General features: G+C 36.7%; 2 protein-coding genes across 12 annotated transcripts in view; both read left to right on the top strand.

Moving 5' to 3' along the window:
• LOC126896731 (uncharacterized) overlaps positions 1 to 18,466 on the top strand; it is a 395,864-nt gene that overhangs the window by 175,274 nt on the left and 202,124 nt on the right. The window lies entirely within an intron of this gene.
• The window catches only part of LOC126896729 (protein couch potato), a 34,459-nt gene continuing 16,115 nt past the window's right edge, over positions 123 to 18,466 (top strand). For 8 of the 10 annotated variants that reach the window (XR_007701908.1, XR_007701909.1, XR_007701910.1 and 5 more), the window contains exon 1: positions 123 to 754. Coding sequence is in view for 7 of the 10 variants with exons in the window: in XM_050669763.1 (XP_050525720.1) it covers positions 632 to 754 (123 nt within the window). In the remaining 3 variants the exon portion in view is untranslated. The remainder of the gene's footprint in view (positions 755 to 18,466) is intronic. The other 2 variants (XM_050669761.1, XM_050669765.1) reach the window with 1 other exon arrangement.

Below are 18,466 nucleotides of genomic sequence, written 5' to 3' on the forward strand. Positions count from 1 at the left end.
GGCGGTGGGTTCGTATTACGCCCGCCCGCTCCGGCTTCCTGTTCCGGTGATTTCGGCGTGGTTCGGGTACGGTCGGCCGTCGCAGCACACGAGCGCCGCCGTCGTGCCGCCACTTGGCGCTCAACGGCGACGACTACTACGGCTGGGTTAGCGGAGACGATTAGACGCAATTCCGACACGGCGGCAGTCGTACGTTTGTTCACGCGCCCACCGCGATATTTTTACCTTTACACTGAACACCACCACCATCACAACCATTCACACACGTTTTTATTAATAACATCACACTCACACACACAAGTACCAACGCCGTTCCTTCGGGTTGTTTAGTTTTATTATTGTTTGTACGTTTTATCCGTCGTCCGTTACCCTCCTTTATCGTGAGTGTGACCTCCCCAGAAATCGACCCCGAGTTTTCCCTGCCCCAGTGGTACCCCCCCATGTTGGCGCAAGATTTGGTCGCCGTCATCGTCGAGCAGCATTACACCCACCCGGTTGAATCGTGGAGGCCGTCGCCGTTGGCGGGTTGAAGAGGGCCCGTTGTGGTGCGTACAACGGACCTGAGGCCGCCGGCACCCTCAAGAAACACAGACTGGACGCCGCCACGGCAGCCGCAGTAGCAGCCGCAGCTATGAATATGGCGCCCACAGGCACACCGCCGGCACAACAGCAAACGGCGCAAAGCGCCGTCGACGGGTCTCAAGTCACGGGCTTATGTAACAACATCGACCCCTTGGTATCCGGCGAAGAAGAGGTAAATATTGACTCGTCTATTGTCACTTGTATATTATATCGATAGCGGCGACAGCCGTGGGAACCAAAAAAAATTAAAATCCGACTAAATTCTCTCAGTTTGTGTTTATGTATGTACAAATACTCGCGTACAATGATATGCAATATGTATAACGTTTAGGTAATCCTCAGTATTGTCGTACTGTCATGTGTCCCGCGTACATAGTGCACGGTGTAGTATACATATAGATATTACATTTTGTATACATGCGACATACGACGTAAAGCTTGCGTGTAAATGCGCGTACCGCGTTCCACACACAAGTACAAATATGTGCTAAGGCTTGGCTCGTATGATGGTAATAATTGGTCTGGCCGAACGAGGACACGTCTGCAGTATATTCGAAATGTACATGTATTATGCATGCACACCCTCACATCGTTACATCTCTTTCACTAGATATTCTCAGTATTTTTTTATCTCTTATCGGGCACATGATTATTTTTCGTTTAAAAATCAATGGCGAGTATGCCGTCAATCAGGCAACAACATTTTAACATATTTATCGGTCGTTCACGCGTCTTAGTATTTGGAAAGTTTAGAAAAGTGTCGCGATAGACCAAAAAAAATTATCTGTCGAAAGATAATGTAATTTCGTTGAGATAAGCGGTTCATTGCAAATGTTTTTGGAGATCTCAGTGCTACAGCAACTTTTTGTCAGTTTTCTATTGATTTGTATGTGACAAGGATTTCCACTGTTATTTTGGAGGCCGGCTTTTCGTTTGTACCCGTATATTTTAGGTTAGATAATAGTCGATAGGCGTGGGTGTCATCTAATAGTAGAGTAAACGACGGCGACGTTACTACCGTGTGCGGCGTGTTTTCGATATACCTCACACACATACGGCCGTCCCACCTTGACTGTTCGGCGCTAATTACCGGTCGTTCACGGTCCGCCAGATACGCTATTCAAATAGTACACACATACACGGCGTGTTCTGTCAGTGGTTGCCAAAATCGTCGCGAGTCGGGTATCAATGTAGGTTCGTACAGTTTTCCGTCAAAATGGCACGCGGTTTGTGATGCGGCCCGTAAAAACGTCAACGGTTTTACCAGTTGGCAACTGAGATACGGGAGAAAAAGTTTTACAAAGGCCAGCAACATGTGCTCACCTGAGGGGCAGCTGCTACCACTGTAGTATAATACACGGCGATCTCGGTGAACAGCTGATCACCCTCGGGGTAACGTAGGCCGTGTATGACGGAATTTCACTTTGCCGGTGTGATGCTAACGAGAAACTCCCTCCAAAAACTATGTAGACTATAAAAACAAACGCGATCTCACCCTGCCGAAATAATATTTGCGTTTCCGGTTTTCTCCTTGATCGCCTCGTACACAAGAACGTTTTTAATCAGACACAGGAGATTTTCGTCGAATATTCGTTAACGTTGAGATTTTTTCGATTTTTGTTTGGAGTATATTTTTAATGGCCAAGTGGTGACCACACACGATTACTGTTTGTATTCTTGAAATCATTATTGTCGCAAACGCGAGTTTACCAAGTCATATGGCCAGTTTAAAAAACACAAAACTGGTTTTTGGGTATTATAACTCTTGCCAAACGCCTTTGATCGTCTTTTTTATTCCAGGGACCAAGGCTGTCTCTCTGTCGTAACCCATAAAAATCACCCTTTGTAGATCAATAAGGGGGTCGATTGTATTATGCAATTTCTAGTCACAGGCTAGAGACGCTGACCATCCGTGAGAAGAAAATACGCTGCGGTGTTCATTTCGAGTGTAAAACTTGTAGTTAAAAAACTAGTAGACGTAAAAATATCAAATTATGTCGAACAACGTTTATGATGTCAAATAAAAAACACGATATCAAAAACGTCGTTGCCGGTGTAGAATGAACCGGTGATTGTCGAACAGCTGCCGTCAAGATCTTTTATTGGTTTCGTGCAGCACACGTTATATACTCTCCTAAGTAGTATTTGTACATAATTCATGTGCGCTGGGGTACTGCTCCGGTTTTGAAAATATAAAAAAAGAACTCGGGTTCTTTCGTCTTTTTAGATATTTTGAAATCTTGTCACTAGTACGGTTGCCGTGCAGCAGCTGTGGGAAAATGCAGTGGAAGGTGTTTATTGTATATATTAAGGAGAATCCCGATCCATCTATGACACTACGCGCGCAGGCACATACCTGTATTTTGATATTTGCTTTCGCTGGCAAAACTAACACGGTCGTGTTAGTCTTGCCAGCGAAGAAACAGATACACCTCGGGTATCTATTATAAACTCATGACGTATCCATACATTGCCAAACAACGACAAGTAAATAATTGCACCCTCGACGGAACAGCAAAAACTTTTCGCTTATAGACGTTTCAACAACTTATTTACCCCCGAGCAGCTTATTTAACTCGCAAAAAAACGGACAGCTCATTTTCTCTGGGCACCCGCCACCGTTGCTCCCGTCCACTTGAGACAACACTCGTGACTACACATTGAAGTCACCCTTCCTTTAAATAATAGTATGTTTGTACTTCTGTCCAAGTTAGCCGTCTTGTTCATAGTTTTTTTTTATGAATAGTCGTCTAAAGAGCGTGCCCTTTGACAAAATAGAAAATCATTATGTGGTTTCTGCACATGTTTTTTTTTTTAAATCGTAGACTGCAATAGAATTTAAAAACAACAGTTAACTATGCAATTTATAATATCATGGGTTTTTATGGTTGTGCGGACCTGTTCATTCATTTATTCATTGGTCCGTTGATCGTTATGTTTTGTAGCCGGTGCGTTGAAAAATGATAAGATTATAACAATATGGAATCGCTGCATTGCTCAACACTTATAATAGAAAATCTTAATTTAATTTTTTTGACAACCGTTTAATACATTATTATTGTTGTTGTGTTAACGGTCGCGAAGCCGTATAGCTGCTGCTTTTATGATAATATATATACACGGGATAAATGGTGACATGGCGTATTGTTGCTGACAACAGCCAAGGACGTTCCGATCGTTTTTGTATTATTTTTGTAATATTTGTTAATAATTATAATAAAGCGGTTGACGAAAATAATGTAAATAACGAGCAACCGCTTAGCGCATGTACTACGAGAAAACATCTGAGAGCCTGTTTTCTAATTCCAAGTACAAAAATCGAACGAAACAGCAAACAAGACGTTAAACTTTAAATGAAATCCATCGTCAGTGAACAAAACTAATACTTTTTATTCAATCTGCTACTTAGTTCGATGATTTTGTTTTGCATTTTTTATCACACAGATTTATTACTATTTCGTATTCGGCAAAACGGGTAATTTTGTCACCTCTTAGACACAAGGGAAAGGCTTGAATTTTCATCATCATTTTCACGGTGTTAACCATATGGTGACCGACGACGGCTGGTGCTGGGGAGTATCGTGTCGCTTGCCGTATGTCATTTCCTCCTTTCCATTGCCTTCGCCGTTGCCGTTTTTCCGCCAAAACATTTTCGACTGTAAAACGACAGTCTCAACAAAAACTGCTAACTGCTCATTATCGTTAACTATTGTCGGCGAACCGAGAAAAAACAACCTTGTCTACGATTAATGGAATAATTAAAGTGCGAGCAAACGGGTCAGGCTCTAAAAACCAGAACGGACTTCTGCGAAAACTTCATTGCGATTGGATCTACCTACCAACTAACCAACGACCGTAGTTCCGGGCGATGTACAACACATTTTAGTTTTTTCCTTGTATACATTTCGAAGAGTATCCTTAACAATAATAGTTATTATTACAGCCGGAAGTAAAACACGCGACAATGTGACTAAATCACTTTCATTTAAATAGGAAAGTCCACAGATCCGAAAGGCGAAACAATAGAGCCACATTTCGAAAGAAGAACTCCTCTAATGATATTTATCAATAATGTATACTTTGGAGAAAATTTATAACAATTTCCGATGTACACTATATTTATTGAGTGGATAGGCTCATTAAAAAAAAACCTTCCGAATATTTTCTAAGACGCTTGATTACTAACATTTCTATGGTAGAAATTTTCATTTTTAAGTCATCACTATGTTGCTCTAAAATATGTTTTGAAATCGTATTTCTTGCAAGAAAGTGTTTTTAATTGTGAAAATAATTTTTTAAGAAATAATGATATGGAAATATTAAAAAAATTATTTAGTAATCTATACGTTACTAAAAACGCAACAATTATGACAGTTATACCGTCACAATAATTGTGTTTGGTTTTTATCATAATTTTAAAGTGACCTATTTTAAAAATAATTCTTAACTATAATTGCGTTCAATTAGTTTTATAATTCACACGATCTTTTCGAATAAGGCCACTTTCATAGAACGTCGCCGTTGAGAAGTGTGTGTGTGTGTTTATTTTTTTTAAGTTTGCCCACTATTCTAATCTAACGTGTGAACCCACGTGGAACAATGAAGATAAAGCATTATAATATTTTTATGGAAAGCCTGTACTGGTATACAGTAATAGAATATTATATTATTTTACCATTAGCAAAATTTACGAGCGTGAATGAACATGCATTATAAAATTTCATACTATTCAGAAACCGACGCGGCTAAAACTCAAGTTGAATGCAATCTGAAATTTCATTTAAAGTTTTTACGATGGATACTAAATGAACAACCAGCGGTTTATCGGTAGTAATAACATAGGGCTTGAAACATTTAGTCAGAATTACCTTGAAATTACATTTGTGTAATGATTATTTACTTGGATAAAATGGTACGAATTGATACGAACGTTGTATTTATTTGGAGATTGTAAAAACTGCGCGTTTTCAATAAATAATAATAACAATATTATTATTTTGTAACACTCCAATATTGTTGATTATGTATAAACAATACGTTATTAAAGCGATGCCACTGATTAGTATACACCTCCGTAATTCGTTGTCGTGTGGGTGTTATTATTTGGCGTTTGGGTGTGCGCAGTTAGCCAGGAAAGTCGGCTAGTCCTAAAGTTCTCGGTCATCTGTACTCCCACGACGACTACTTTCCGTCGGTGGCGCTCAAATAGGGATTTCGTTAAATGTTTAATGAACAGGTGTCGGGTCGGATGTGTTGCACTCGGCAGTTTACTATCCAAAAGGAGTGTCAGCTTGTGACATTCATCAGCGTTTTTTTCCTTCAATTTTACACGGTTTAACTGACATGTTTTGCAACGTGCTAACCTTGATTGCACGGAATATCGACTGCACAATGTTACGCAAACTTAACGATGTTCGTTTGACGCAAATTGAGCGTCGTCGATGAAAATTAATTACTTTTGTGGGCCGGTCACATATTTGTTTATGATCGCGGAGACGATGGATTGCGCGTGTGGTGCATTCCATCGGCTAGGTGCGTAGGCCTTTGCCATTATTTTGCGATACACTGTCGACTCGCCCCGCTATACTCACTTTATTTTTTTTTTCGTCTCTATAGGCGTAGACGCTGTTTGACTCGAGTCGAAACTACCGACAAACGTCACCGTCGTCACGTCCAAAATCCCCAAAAGGGACTTTTAGGAAGTATTTTCATGTTACACTTTCGGTGGCAACCGATCAATACTCCCCGATGGACTTGCCCCTCCGTTCCGTGTTGCGCCTACAGCACTAGTGGTGTTTGTGGCTCGGATGAAAGAATATAATGATAATTAAATTTTATATAAGCTGTGTCACCGAACCGTGCACACGTGGAATATTCCCTCGAAAAAAGATATCCCCAGTACGTGCACGCTGCTGCCAAGAGGCATTATGGAGACACGGCATTATAACGCAATCCTTTACTCTGGTAAACAGACACCCGTGTGCGTAAGAGCACTGCACTCGACAGTGTAGTTTTTCGGTCGGCGTATCTGCTGTACCGAAACGGTGGTGAAATAACATGGTAACTCAAGAAAACGTATAATCCGGCATTCGTTTGCGCAGTTATGCCACGTATTGTGAAACTTTTTTCGCTCTCCCCCCACCCGCCCCTCGTTTTGTTTTACACTACCCAGCCGACCGGTGTTCCCTCGCCTCATCACTACACGCACTGTTATTGTACGCGCCGGCCCCATTGTTGAACAATGCCTACATACGTGTATGCAAACAGTAGCGTTTTCATATTGCACAAGTTCCTGGGGATTTGCCTTTCCATCGAGATTATGTCGTTTGCTCGTCGACTGAAGTTCACGGGGACTGACCGAATTACCGGTGGGAAAGTCATGGCGTCCGGGTCGTATGGGTTTCTTGTACGGTCATCGCAAAACAGGAAAGACATTATGCGCTTTTGGGTTCGGTTTGCCGTTACATAATATATTTTTCCATTAGTTTTCAATGTTCTAACATTGTTGTTCAGACTCGAATTTTTTTCAACGAGACGGAATATTTTATTATTTTTTGTGTGTTGATGTGACCGTATGGATAGTTATGTTTTATTACTGTTTATTTTTATTTCACGACTAATCAGTTGATAGACCTTGGATTGGCGATGAATGTACTAATGTCTGTCAAACAAGTGTTAATAGGACATCCGTAAGAGGCCAGATAATATTTTAATTAGTCATAAATTATTGGAAACCTTTAGCAGTTGGATTGCAGCGAAACAGGACAAGAACGCAACCAGCCGAGTGGTAAATTTTAGCACTTACTGTTTATTGTTTTAGATGTGACACATTTTGTTTATGAGCACATTTATGTTACGTCAATGTTTAAATACAAACAATTGTTTTAACTTCTTGTCCTACGTGAGTAATACATAACGTATAGTTACTATGTGTATGTTTGCAGTTGTAATTTTTGTGTTGCATTCATAACAATTATAATTTGAGAATAATATTTGTTCGTAACGTATCTCCGTCGACTAACCTATTTACAAATGTTTACGACTACCAATGAATTTAATGAAATAAAAGTACGATCGTTTGCAAATTTCTGTCTGCACTGTAGATCTTGTGGTCCCTTGAAAATAAAAACCGACGGAAAAAAAAGTACGATTATTCGACTCTGATGCATTCCGCGTGTACAAATTGAACAATCGTGTTAAGTGATTTTCTATTGCGATGGCGGAATAATTATTATTATTCGCCGGTTAATGGGTCGTTGCAAATGTTGTTTAGCCAACCCAAACATTTGGTATTGTCTTTTTCGGAATGCTTTTTTGGTCGACACAAAATTAGCAGTGTTTTATTGATCTAGCTCGGCCGCCGACGCCACTGTCGTTGACGCCACAGCGATCGGGTGTACGTAGTCTACTGTAGCAATATAACAGCGGGCGAACAACCCAACTGGGGCGTTGTAAAAAGACAGTGAAGATGATTATGTGTAGTACATTATCGTGTTATTCAAAGTCGTACAAACGTTGTATATTTTTGGTCAGTTGATTCGATTTTCTCGTGTTATGTAAACTCGAGTAGAATCTATAGAGATCACGACTCTGTTGCCGATCAACCATTGTCGGTAATATCAATTGGTACTTGGTAGTAGTGTGGAGTCGGTTCATAATTTTCACATGGCCGACCTTGTGCGAAGGCCTAGTGTGTGTGCGCGCGTGATGCGGACGGGTGTAATAATAATAATATAAAATACCTACTATCGGAATTGCCGTACGACGAGAGAAAAACAAATTGTTAGAGCCGGCCGCCTCCTCGAATAAGGTTTACCAGCTGGTAGACGACATATGTGCGTTCGCTTGCAGGAAGGAACCCGGCAGCACCTGGTCTTTGAAGGCGCGTGCCAGACCATACCGCCATATTATACACTCATTTCTCTATAGGCGTTCGCTGCTCATCAGCCGTACCGAGAGAAACCATACGACCGTCGACGGCGACATAACATATACCTGGCATGTGGTCAAAAAAAATAACGTATTGATTTATATGGTGTGTCCGAGGCGAACGTCCGCCGCTACATCTGAACTATACCGCGTAACCATTCCAGTGATATTGTGTATCGTTTCGGTATCGATTGTCAGGATAAGACGCGCACAAAGACACTAATAGTTCACCGAACGACTAGAAAAACAATGGAAAGCCATTTGACCAACGCAATTATTCGAACGTCTCGATTTTACAAATTACGTTCGACTCCTTTGGTTTTCCTTATTCTTTTCTAAGAATTAGCAGCCGTACAACGCTTTTCTTAATACCTGTTAAATTTCCATTAGTGTTCCGGAACACAAACGTTTGGCGGTGCCTTATGTTGCTCAGGTCATTGATCGAGGTCGCGATACATCTCACGTTTGTTATTTTATCAATACCGAAAGTAAAAATCATAATCGAATCAACGTTGTTTAAAACCTGTTCGATTCCGCGAAATTCAACAAAATATTTCAATAACCGAACACTAAGTTTTTGGTTTTCTAATAACCAACTTTGGTTTTGCTTATTTACCTACACAAAAAAAGAAACTTAATAATAATATTACGATTTTATCGATTCAACTGGATGTTTGGCAACGCGTTTGAAACTCAATTGTTCTATTAACAATCAGTGTAATTGAACAACAGTAATAAATCGTTTGGTATTTATTAATCGTTTCCAACAATAATCTTACTACAATAGAACCTATTTTAATTGCCGTGTTTTAATGATGTAGTTCGTTTGATTCCATAAGAGCAATCAATAATAGTCTTTGATATAATTTACTACCGTAGTGGTTTTACAAGAAGGCTAATGACAAAATATTGTTAACGAAACGCATGTTGAATTACAAGAACGAGTATTTCAAACGGCTGCCGAATAAATAACATGTACATGAACTAATTACGTCGTGCGGCGAATGATAACAAAATTACAGCACAGTAACGCCACTCGAGGCACTAATAAGGCAAGAATAGTATTCGATTAATCGTTTTTCCAAATGTTAAAAGAATAAATTCGCCAAACTTAATAACCGATTGCTCAGACAAATCCGGTCCGACAGATTCCCTTTACGCTTCTGCTTGAAAATTATTCCATCAGCTACTGCCGTCAGCATTATCTCGGAAAACGCGTGGGCCCCGATCGGTCAATCGGATGACAATTCTGTAATGTTTTTTGTTTATTCCTCTGTCATTCACCTTCCGACGACGTTGCGTATTATCTCTTTTACAACGGTTGTGGTCCTCCAGATGCCCCGCGTTATAAAAAAAACGACGTTTCACCGGTCGACGACGGGTGTGGGACGTGCGCGTAGGGTTTGTCAAAAAGCGGTCGGTGTTTTTATTGAGCTCAAAGGTCATACACACGCTGCCATAAGCCGAGCAATTTGTTCCAATTAAACGACAGCGAGCTGTGTTGGAATATCCGATGGAGTATTTTAACAAACGACAACAATAACAGTGCATTTACTGTTTTTTACTGTGAACCTCGAGCCTCCTTCGTCGACAGCGGGGGATCACGCGATGTCTTCCAACGCCTGGACATGGAGGTTGCTATTGTTTTTTTTTTTTGTTTTTGTTTTCGTAACACACAAGAGTAATATGTAAGCACACATAATAGTAACGTTCGAATAACACGGCGGCCAGTGCAGTCGATGGGCACGACTTCCTCATAGTTGCGCCACCGTAGACAAAGAGTACTATTGTAGTTGTTTGGTGATCCAATGAATGTATAGTGATTTCGTTGTCGGGGGGGGGAGGGGTACTGTTTTCTTTCTCCGTTTTGTTTGTGATAGCGCTACTCGTAAAGTGCATAAGCCGTTGGCTGTACCGATTGTATTGAGCAGCACACTGTGTAAACGAAACTGTATATTTTTTACTGCGTCTATTTCGCGTCGTTTGTCGCACGGGCAGTGTTGTGATCGCGTGTGGAGTTCGCTTCGGTCGCCGCCTACAACTCGTAGAAAGAAAGACGGTATTAAGCGCGTCCTGTGCGTATACACAGCGAGCCGCGACGCTTTCACCGTGAGAAACGGTTTTTTCGTTCGTCGGACGGTTCATTCATTCCTCGCTTTTTAGGGAGGTATCTCCTCTCTCTTCCTTTCTACAAGTACAAATAGACGGCCGCGACAATCGACGACGACCTCCACCGCGCTGTCGACCCAAAGCCGGGGCTATTGACCGAGTACTTTGTTACCGCAGAGTGTATAACGGTAACAATACAATTATGATACCGGAAACTTGTAGCAGTTAAAAGGGTTATTTGTTGTGAAACGATATAATTTATGCACGGCGACAAACGTTGATCAAACAAAATTGTAACTTCAAATGCAGTCGGTCTTATTAAGCTCACTGTCGTTGTGTGGATATCGTTAACTCTTTATCTTGACTCGAGCGCTGGTTGTATACAACCATAGCGTTTCGCCAGTTTAATCGACGACCAGCTGATAACGTTTCAACGAGGATAATTATGATTATCGTTTGAATAACACGAGTACGTCGTAAACATAATGTAATATATGCTATAAAGACGCTTTGACTTTAAACGATCCAATTTATTATCAAGAGCGTCTAAATGCGTATGCAGTTTTTATCTTGAAAATAACAAAGTAATAACAGTAACCGCGTCAAACGTTAGTGTTAATTGAAGAAAACTTCCCACGCCCAAACGTTGTCGCTCTTTGAATGGCGTCATTCGGTTAATACTTAGTCAATATTTAGTTTATCATACGCTCTCTAAAACGGCGAAATGTCAAAACTCTTGAGTTTTTTGGTACATATTGAACCTTTTTTACCGACGGTCGATGTATGGCGACGAAACATGTTAACACGAGATTGGATTCGAAACGTTCATCTCCACACGATGGCAAATCAAATACAGACAGAATCTCATATTCAGACGTTGGTCCCTTGTGAATAAACTGTTCGTCTTAAACAGAATATTTGCACAGACCATTCGATGCACGTATGTTTTCTGAAACGTCTTTGCAATTAAAAGAAACGTTCTTTCGTCATGATTAAGTATCTGATGAACGATTCCAATGCACGGAGTACTTTAAGTCTTGCCAAGTATAGTTGCCAACACATTAAGCGAAGCTCATATGGAGACTTTCATTTTCTGTAATAGATTTAATGTACTCATAAAATATGAGTTAAGTAATTTTTTTATTAATTACTTTCAGAAATAAAATTTTCTATATTCCTCCTATTAATTCTACTGGCTTTTGTTCTAAAAAATCTATTTATTTATATTACCTTCGAATATTCATGGTGCGGGGGGCAGGTGAGAGTTTCTAAGGGGCAGGTGCTCTATCTTGGTAACGATAGATTAAAAAACCCAACGCAGGTGTCATCTCCACCTTGAACACGTGCCACCTCCGTGCGCAGTCATTGCATTCACTGTTAAAAACACATACACACAAAAATACAACCGACGTACCCTGCAAAGCTAACGATGCGAAGAAAACCGTTATTTGTAGTGTGTTTTTACTCACTCGGTATACCGTCTAGACTCAATTACAACAACCCCCACATTCTTAAACGGTTCACTCAGTGTTCTACAATTATTGAGTAATTTATAGCTTTTTAAATGAAGACACGGATCCGGGCTCGCAGCAGTTCTTAATACTTTATTTTCAACTCACGTTTATGAATACCTAACTATATTGTCGAAAAAAAGATGATTTTTAATGTCATTGTGTAGTAACCCGCCGTTTTGTTGGAAATAATTAAGCAATGGGACCCGTTTTTTTTCGAAGCGTTTATTTTGATTAATGTATTTATTATAACTGTTATTACTATTACTATAAATTGGAATATTTTTGCGATAACATAAATTGTGGTTAGGCGTAGTAAACTCAGACTCCCTCGGGTCCACCGAGAGTATAATTCGTATTACAGTAATAATTAATTTTTGTTATAAATTTTTTATCCGCCGTAAATTAGAAATGGATAAATGATGTACAAAAAAATGACGTCCATTTTAATATTAATTTTATGGTTCACAAAATCCGTAACAACCATGTCGTAACACATTTTCAAAGATTCATTAACTGAGTCTTTAACATTGATTAATGTAATTAATATTATTACATGATATTTAATAACTTTATACGAGTAATTTATGTAAAGGTTTTTAAAAAGTTATCAAGACTGGAAGACGTTTTGCAAGGTTCTTATCTGCATAATAATTATAGTGTTTTTTGTCATGTCAATTAATAAATTGGCGTTTAACAATTTTGAGTGTTAAATCTAAAATTTAATGTAATAGAATGGAAAAGGAAATTGTTAGAATGTATTCTAACAATTTAAAATGAATTTTAATAAATGACATTTTGAAAAATGTTATCTCAGAGACACTGATATGAAAATAATTAATTTTGTAATTTTCTTTTATTGTATTAGAAATGATTATAGTATTTTAATTGTTTTTTTTTTTATCGTATTATACTTTTTATACTTCATTAGGATCGTAAACATTTCAAACAAATTTTTGTAAACTGGGAAGTTATCGGAAAGTTAAGTACTTGGTACTTTTTATTAGGCAAAATTTAATTTTCTCAAATAAACCACAAGAAATAAAATATTATACGACGTATTTTTCCGTGGATTATACAAAATTTACTTTTTAAATGTAATTAAATTTTTGACGAATAGCGGAACAATTTCAATTAAAATAAAATAACAAAAAAAAGTCTTTTCAATATTTTTGAATCGTTAAATATTTTTTTTGCAATCAGTGTCACTTAAAAGTGTTTTTAAAACGTTTTTTCTTCTTTTAAATTGATCTGTAAATAATGTCTTGTTTATATTTAGAGACTTTTTTGTGTACCTCGAATACACGCATACTGTGGCCACAGAATATTTGCATATGATTAAATTTAGTATGGAGTTTTTTCGCTGAACTTGTAGGAATAGCTAAAGTTTTACAAGGTTAACAGATCACACCATTTCGTGTGACAAAACGTGTAAAATAATATTTAAAAATTCATTATGTTTACATGTATACAATACGTTTAAATTTATACAAACCAGCTGGTTTTCAAAATAAATACATGTAAGCTAAGGAAGATTTTTCCTCAATACTACAATAAAGAATTGTTTTATTCGTATTTTCCTTGTACAGACATATATGTGTATACTTATAGGCGGTACGCTTAATAAGCATATGTACCGAACAATTTAAATGATATGACGTACGAGTGAAGAATTTTCTGTGACAAAAAATAAACACGAATAACTTCGGAAACTGAATAACGACGTTTTTTTATATTAGAAAAACGTATAAAATCGTTTTGGTAAAGATAGCCACATACTTATCTTTCCCGCAATAAAATGTGTTTCACGAGCTTTTGAATATTATTGTATAACTGAGCACTCAAAAAGTCTAGTGCTGTAACGATAACCCGCATCTGGCGTATACACGAGCTTCAGTGCACGCCTCGGTCTCGACCAGTGTTTCCCAAAGTGTGAAATATTTCTATTTTTTTTTTTTTTTATAAATACAATGGTAAAAAGCAAAGCCCGAGGCTATGGAGTCGCGTTCGCGCGGTCGGCGATAATACAAAATAAATAAAGAGCTGCGGTCGTTTGTTTTGTGTTATGTTGTGGCATTCTCCTCGCGCGAGTGTTGTGTTCTGCTCTTCTGTTACCACGTTTTATTTTTTTTTTTTTTATATAGACCGCTACCGCCTCCATCGTTTTATTAATCTAAACTCTATTGCATCCGGTACTGTTCCCGCCGGTCGTTTCCTCATAGTTCATACTTCATTGAATTAATGCGCGCACTTTTCTTAGCCTGAATCTATCGTCCGGTCGGGTTAGAGGAAAAATTCAATTGGTAGATAATAATTGAATTTTCCGTTCTGTTGATAACAATAACAATAAATGTGTTTTTAAAAAGGAAAAAATGCGTTTATGAAGGTTACGTTTGAAAAAATTATTACTTAAAAAAAAAAGTTAAAGTAATAAAGCTTTTGCTGCTTGTGCTAAAACGATGACACGACGTCTTAAAATAACCGTATCATTTTAAAAGTCGTGTGTCTTTTATGGTTATTTAATCTTATATATTGAAAAATATTAGTTTACGATAAAAAAGAAAAAGTTGTTTTGAATAATTTTATGGCAGGTACGAACATTAAGTAAAAAATGAGTTTTCGTGGAAATAAAACAATAAAAATTTTAATGCGATCTCAAGTGCTTAAAAAAAAGTTTCCATTGGTTTTTTCTAATAAATTATAGTTTATAATTTACTACTGTTGTTAATTTATAAGACACAATGCTTGCAGTTACTGTATGTATTCTGTTACGTCTGCAAAGTGAATCTGCCATTTGTACATAATTTTAGACGCATATTAAAAAATAATAACTTGAACTTTATTTACTGTGATCGATATTGTATTACATATTTATTTTCTAAATTTAAATAGACACACTGAGTTACTCAAGAATAGAATTGTTGCTTACATTATTTTCGATTGATGTAAGAAAACCTTAACGGCGTAAACTCAAAGGAAAATGGAATCAAAATAATTCGTTATAAATGACTTGGATTCGAGAAATTTTACAAGCACTTATTTATTTTTCGCAATTACATTTTCAATGTATCAATTGAAATTATCACTTTTGTTTGTGTTCGTTATTATAACGTTTTCCAAGTATTTTGCAGTAATTTTGAAACTAAAGCACAAAGTACACATGATTCAATCCGCTCTTACAAGACGAATACACTTAAATGTCATCGACACACCTCTTGATAAACATGAAGTATAACAACCGTATTTGTAATTTACCAAAACATGATGTAACGCAGTTCGATGGCTTTTCTCGTTTCGTGCGTTCTGGGAGTGATTACTTCGAGTTCCAGGATAACGCAATTAATTAGCGTAAAAGTTATTTCTCTTGCTATTAAATATCCAGTTATATATAAATTTTTATTTTTTTTATTCGGTCGAGTTTGTCACTGGCATTGTTTTTGTACGCTTTCTCGGTTTTCTGCTCATTCAACCGCAGTTTTAGAACATCCGCCGCTCGTTTCGCTCAACCCAAATGGCACTCTGTTTCCGGCAAAACACTATTGTCATAACATCTGTACATCGGCGGATCATGCAACTATGTGACATTGAGCTACAAAATTGTATCCAAATACTTTATACTTGGCGTCGATTTTCAATATCGTTCTGTCAAATTTTTGTTTTGTGTAATCGTAACAATCTAATTTTATGCGCGTGGAGCATAGACGTTCCCCTTGTTTGGAAAAACAATACGTTGCTGTTGTAATAACATTTTTTAAAAACATTAATGTTACAAAAATGTTTTAATAACATTGTTTATTAAAAATGCTATCTGGGTCTGAATCGATGCTCTGTAAATACCTAGCAACAGAAATGTACCACGTGTAAGATGAATATAGTTATATCAGTTTTTAGGGCGAGAACTGCGTCAAATAAATACCAATTACATGCTGTTAAAGTAATTTTGCTGAAATTGAACTTCTTAAGCGATCTCATATGCGTAACATTGCGTTACGTTTTCTATCCACATAGAAAAATAATTCCAAAAAAATATTACTATAGCGGTTTGACTATTGTGACAAATTAGCATTGCATAATTTTTATTTGCCTTAAATCGCTCTGCAAGTCGCACCGACAACCGCAGTAAATACATAATTGCGTTCAATTCGTATTACGTCGTTTCTTTCGGACTGTGGTGTGTAAACGCCGCAGTTTAAGTATCGACAATTTCTTAGAACAAAACGCACTTACGATTCCTAATTTCGAGTAGCTGCTATTATTACATAGGTGTGCTATTATCGGCAGGTGTTGCGCCATAGACTCTAGTTGGGCGTCATCACTTTGGCGACACGTTGAAACAATACAGCTTTATGCGATGCATTCGTGACTAATTAACATATCCGTGTCTTCTTTCTCCGTTGGTGACACTTTTTAATTACTTGCCGTCGTACTTTTTAATATTTTCCACTAAATGCAATCATTACATGGAATCCCCATCGATGGTATGTAAGACATTATTGCCGACATGTTACGTCGTCATTACTTTTTAATTTACGAAACGGTACTTGGTGGAAATACAATGAGAACGTGTGACGTATGTACGGCGACAGTTATGCAAACATTAATACGTTACGGTGTGCGAGCAGACTTAAACGCAATAGTTGATGTTTGTCGAACAGCATTGGTCGACCCATAATTATTCATTTTTTTTTTTTTTTTTTTTTTTAATAAAGGAAATTTTTTAATAAATTCCTACTTTCGTGTTTTTTTTTAAGTATACCGGTAACTATAACCACCCGAACGATATTTTTAATAACATCGAACGAGCTGAACGATTACGCCATTTTTATATTAAAATCTAAACTGCGCACTTCATCATACTCTTCTATTTCATTTTTTTTTTTTTATTGCTAAAATGGTTAAAAACATACATCTAGTGGCACACGCGACATTTCGTGCTTATTTCATACAAATCCCTTGGGGTCCGTATTGCTGAAAACTATTTTCTTTAAACTCAACTTTATCATTAATTTGCTTGAGAATTATATTTTGTTTAAATGTAAGTACTCTCAATGTATAATTATGTTTTCTATTTGAATATTGTCGTAATAAATGATCAAATTAAGTAGTCTGCTATTGTGAATTTTTTTCTTTCTTTCTGTACATCTTTTCTTACGGACCGAAAATTACTCGAGTGTATTTTTACGTCCAATTAGATTAAAATTATTTCATACATTTAGTAGACGATTCTGTTGTCATATTTTTTATAGAGTTCAGTCTTGTCGAATGTGCGTGTTAAATATTTTTTATGGAAACCTTTATAAATTATTTGAAGTAGCTATTTATGTAGTTATTGTCTATAACTATTGGAACAAATCCAAGAAAATGAAAATCGACGAATGCCTAAAATACGCTAAACGTATAGCTACTTTTCAGCAACATTTATACTGGAGATTTAAAAAATAGCTATGTTTATAAAATTTGGTAGTTTATATTCTACAACATCAGAATACTACAAAAAGCAGTATAAAGTGAGATTCCTTAGCACATTTTTGCGGCAGAATGCATAATAGTATTTAACAACATACTTTGTTTAATATTTGTAATGGTAGTTAAGTTGTTATATTGAAGGTTTTTGCCCTACACTAATTTGTTTACTTTATCGAGATATACTGATTCAACTGTCCTATATACATATTAGGAGATCAAAATCTAGTAAAACACTAATTTTTTCAACAACAATTAAACATTTTTAATTTTTGTGAAGAGAAAAATGATTTGGTTCAAAATATTCTACAATAAATTATAGTTATATAATTTTTTTTCATCCTTTCAGAATTACAAAATCCTAAATTTAATTTCCTTGAATGGAATCTTAGATTTTAAAATTGATAATACGATAGGATAATATATTTTAAAAAAATGTTGTTCTTAATATTTTATTTATCCAATAAAAATTGATCACTTGTGGCTAATTAATTAAATAAAATTAAAACTAATTTAATATGATTTTTAATATAGTTTTAATTTAATTTAATTTATTTATTCGATCAACCTTTTGTTCTGTTACGACATGTTAAAGTTTTCTAGTCCAAAATTCTATTGTTATTACAATATTGTTGTTTCAAATACACAATAGTCTTCATTTTTTATACTGCCACATAAACCAATTTTTATTGACTGATATACACGACAAATAATATAATAAAATAGGATGTTAAGATAACAGATAATTCATCGAAACAGATTATTACTGCCATCGGTATTATAAAAACAAATCAATGATAAATGTATTATAGGAGAAAGTATTGTAAAAGAATTGCAACGCAAAATGGTAAAATTATTTTACAATACTACAC

Source organism: Daktulosphaira vitifoliae, unplaced genomic scaffold (genome assembly GCF_025091365.1).
Source record: "Daktulosphaira vitifoliae isolate Bord-2020 unplaced genomic scaffold, ASM2509136v1 Scaffold_1, whole genome shotgun sequence".
Taxonomy (NCBI): domain Eukaryota; kingdom Metazoa; phylum Arthropoda; class Insecta; order Hemiptera; family Phylloxeridae; genus Daktulosphaira; species Daktulosphaira vitifoliae.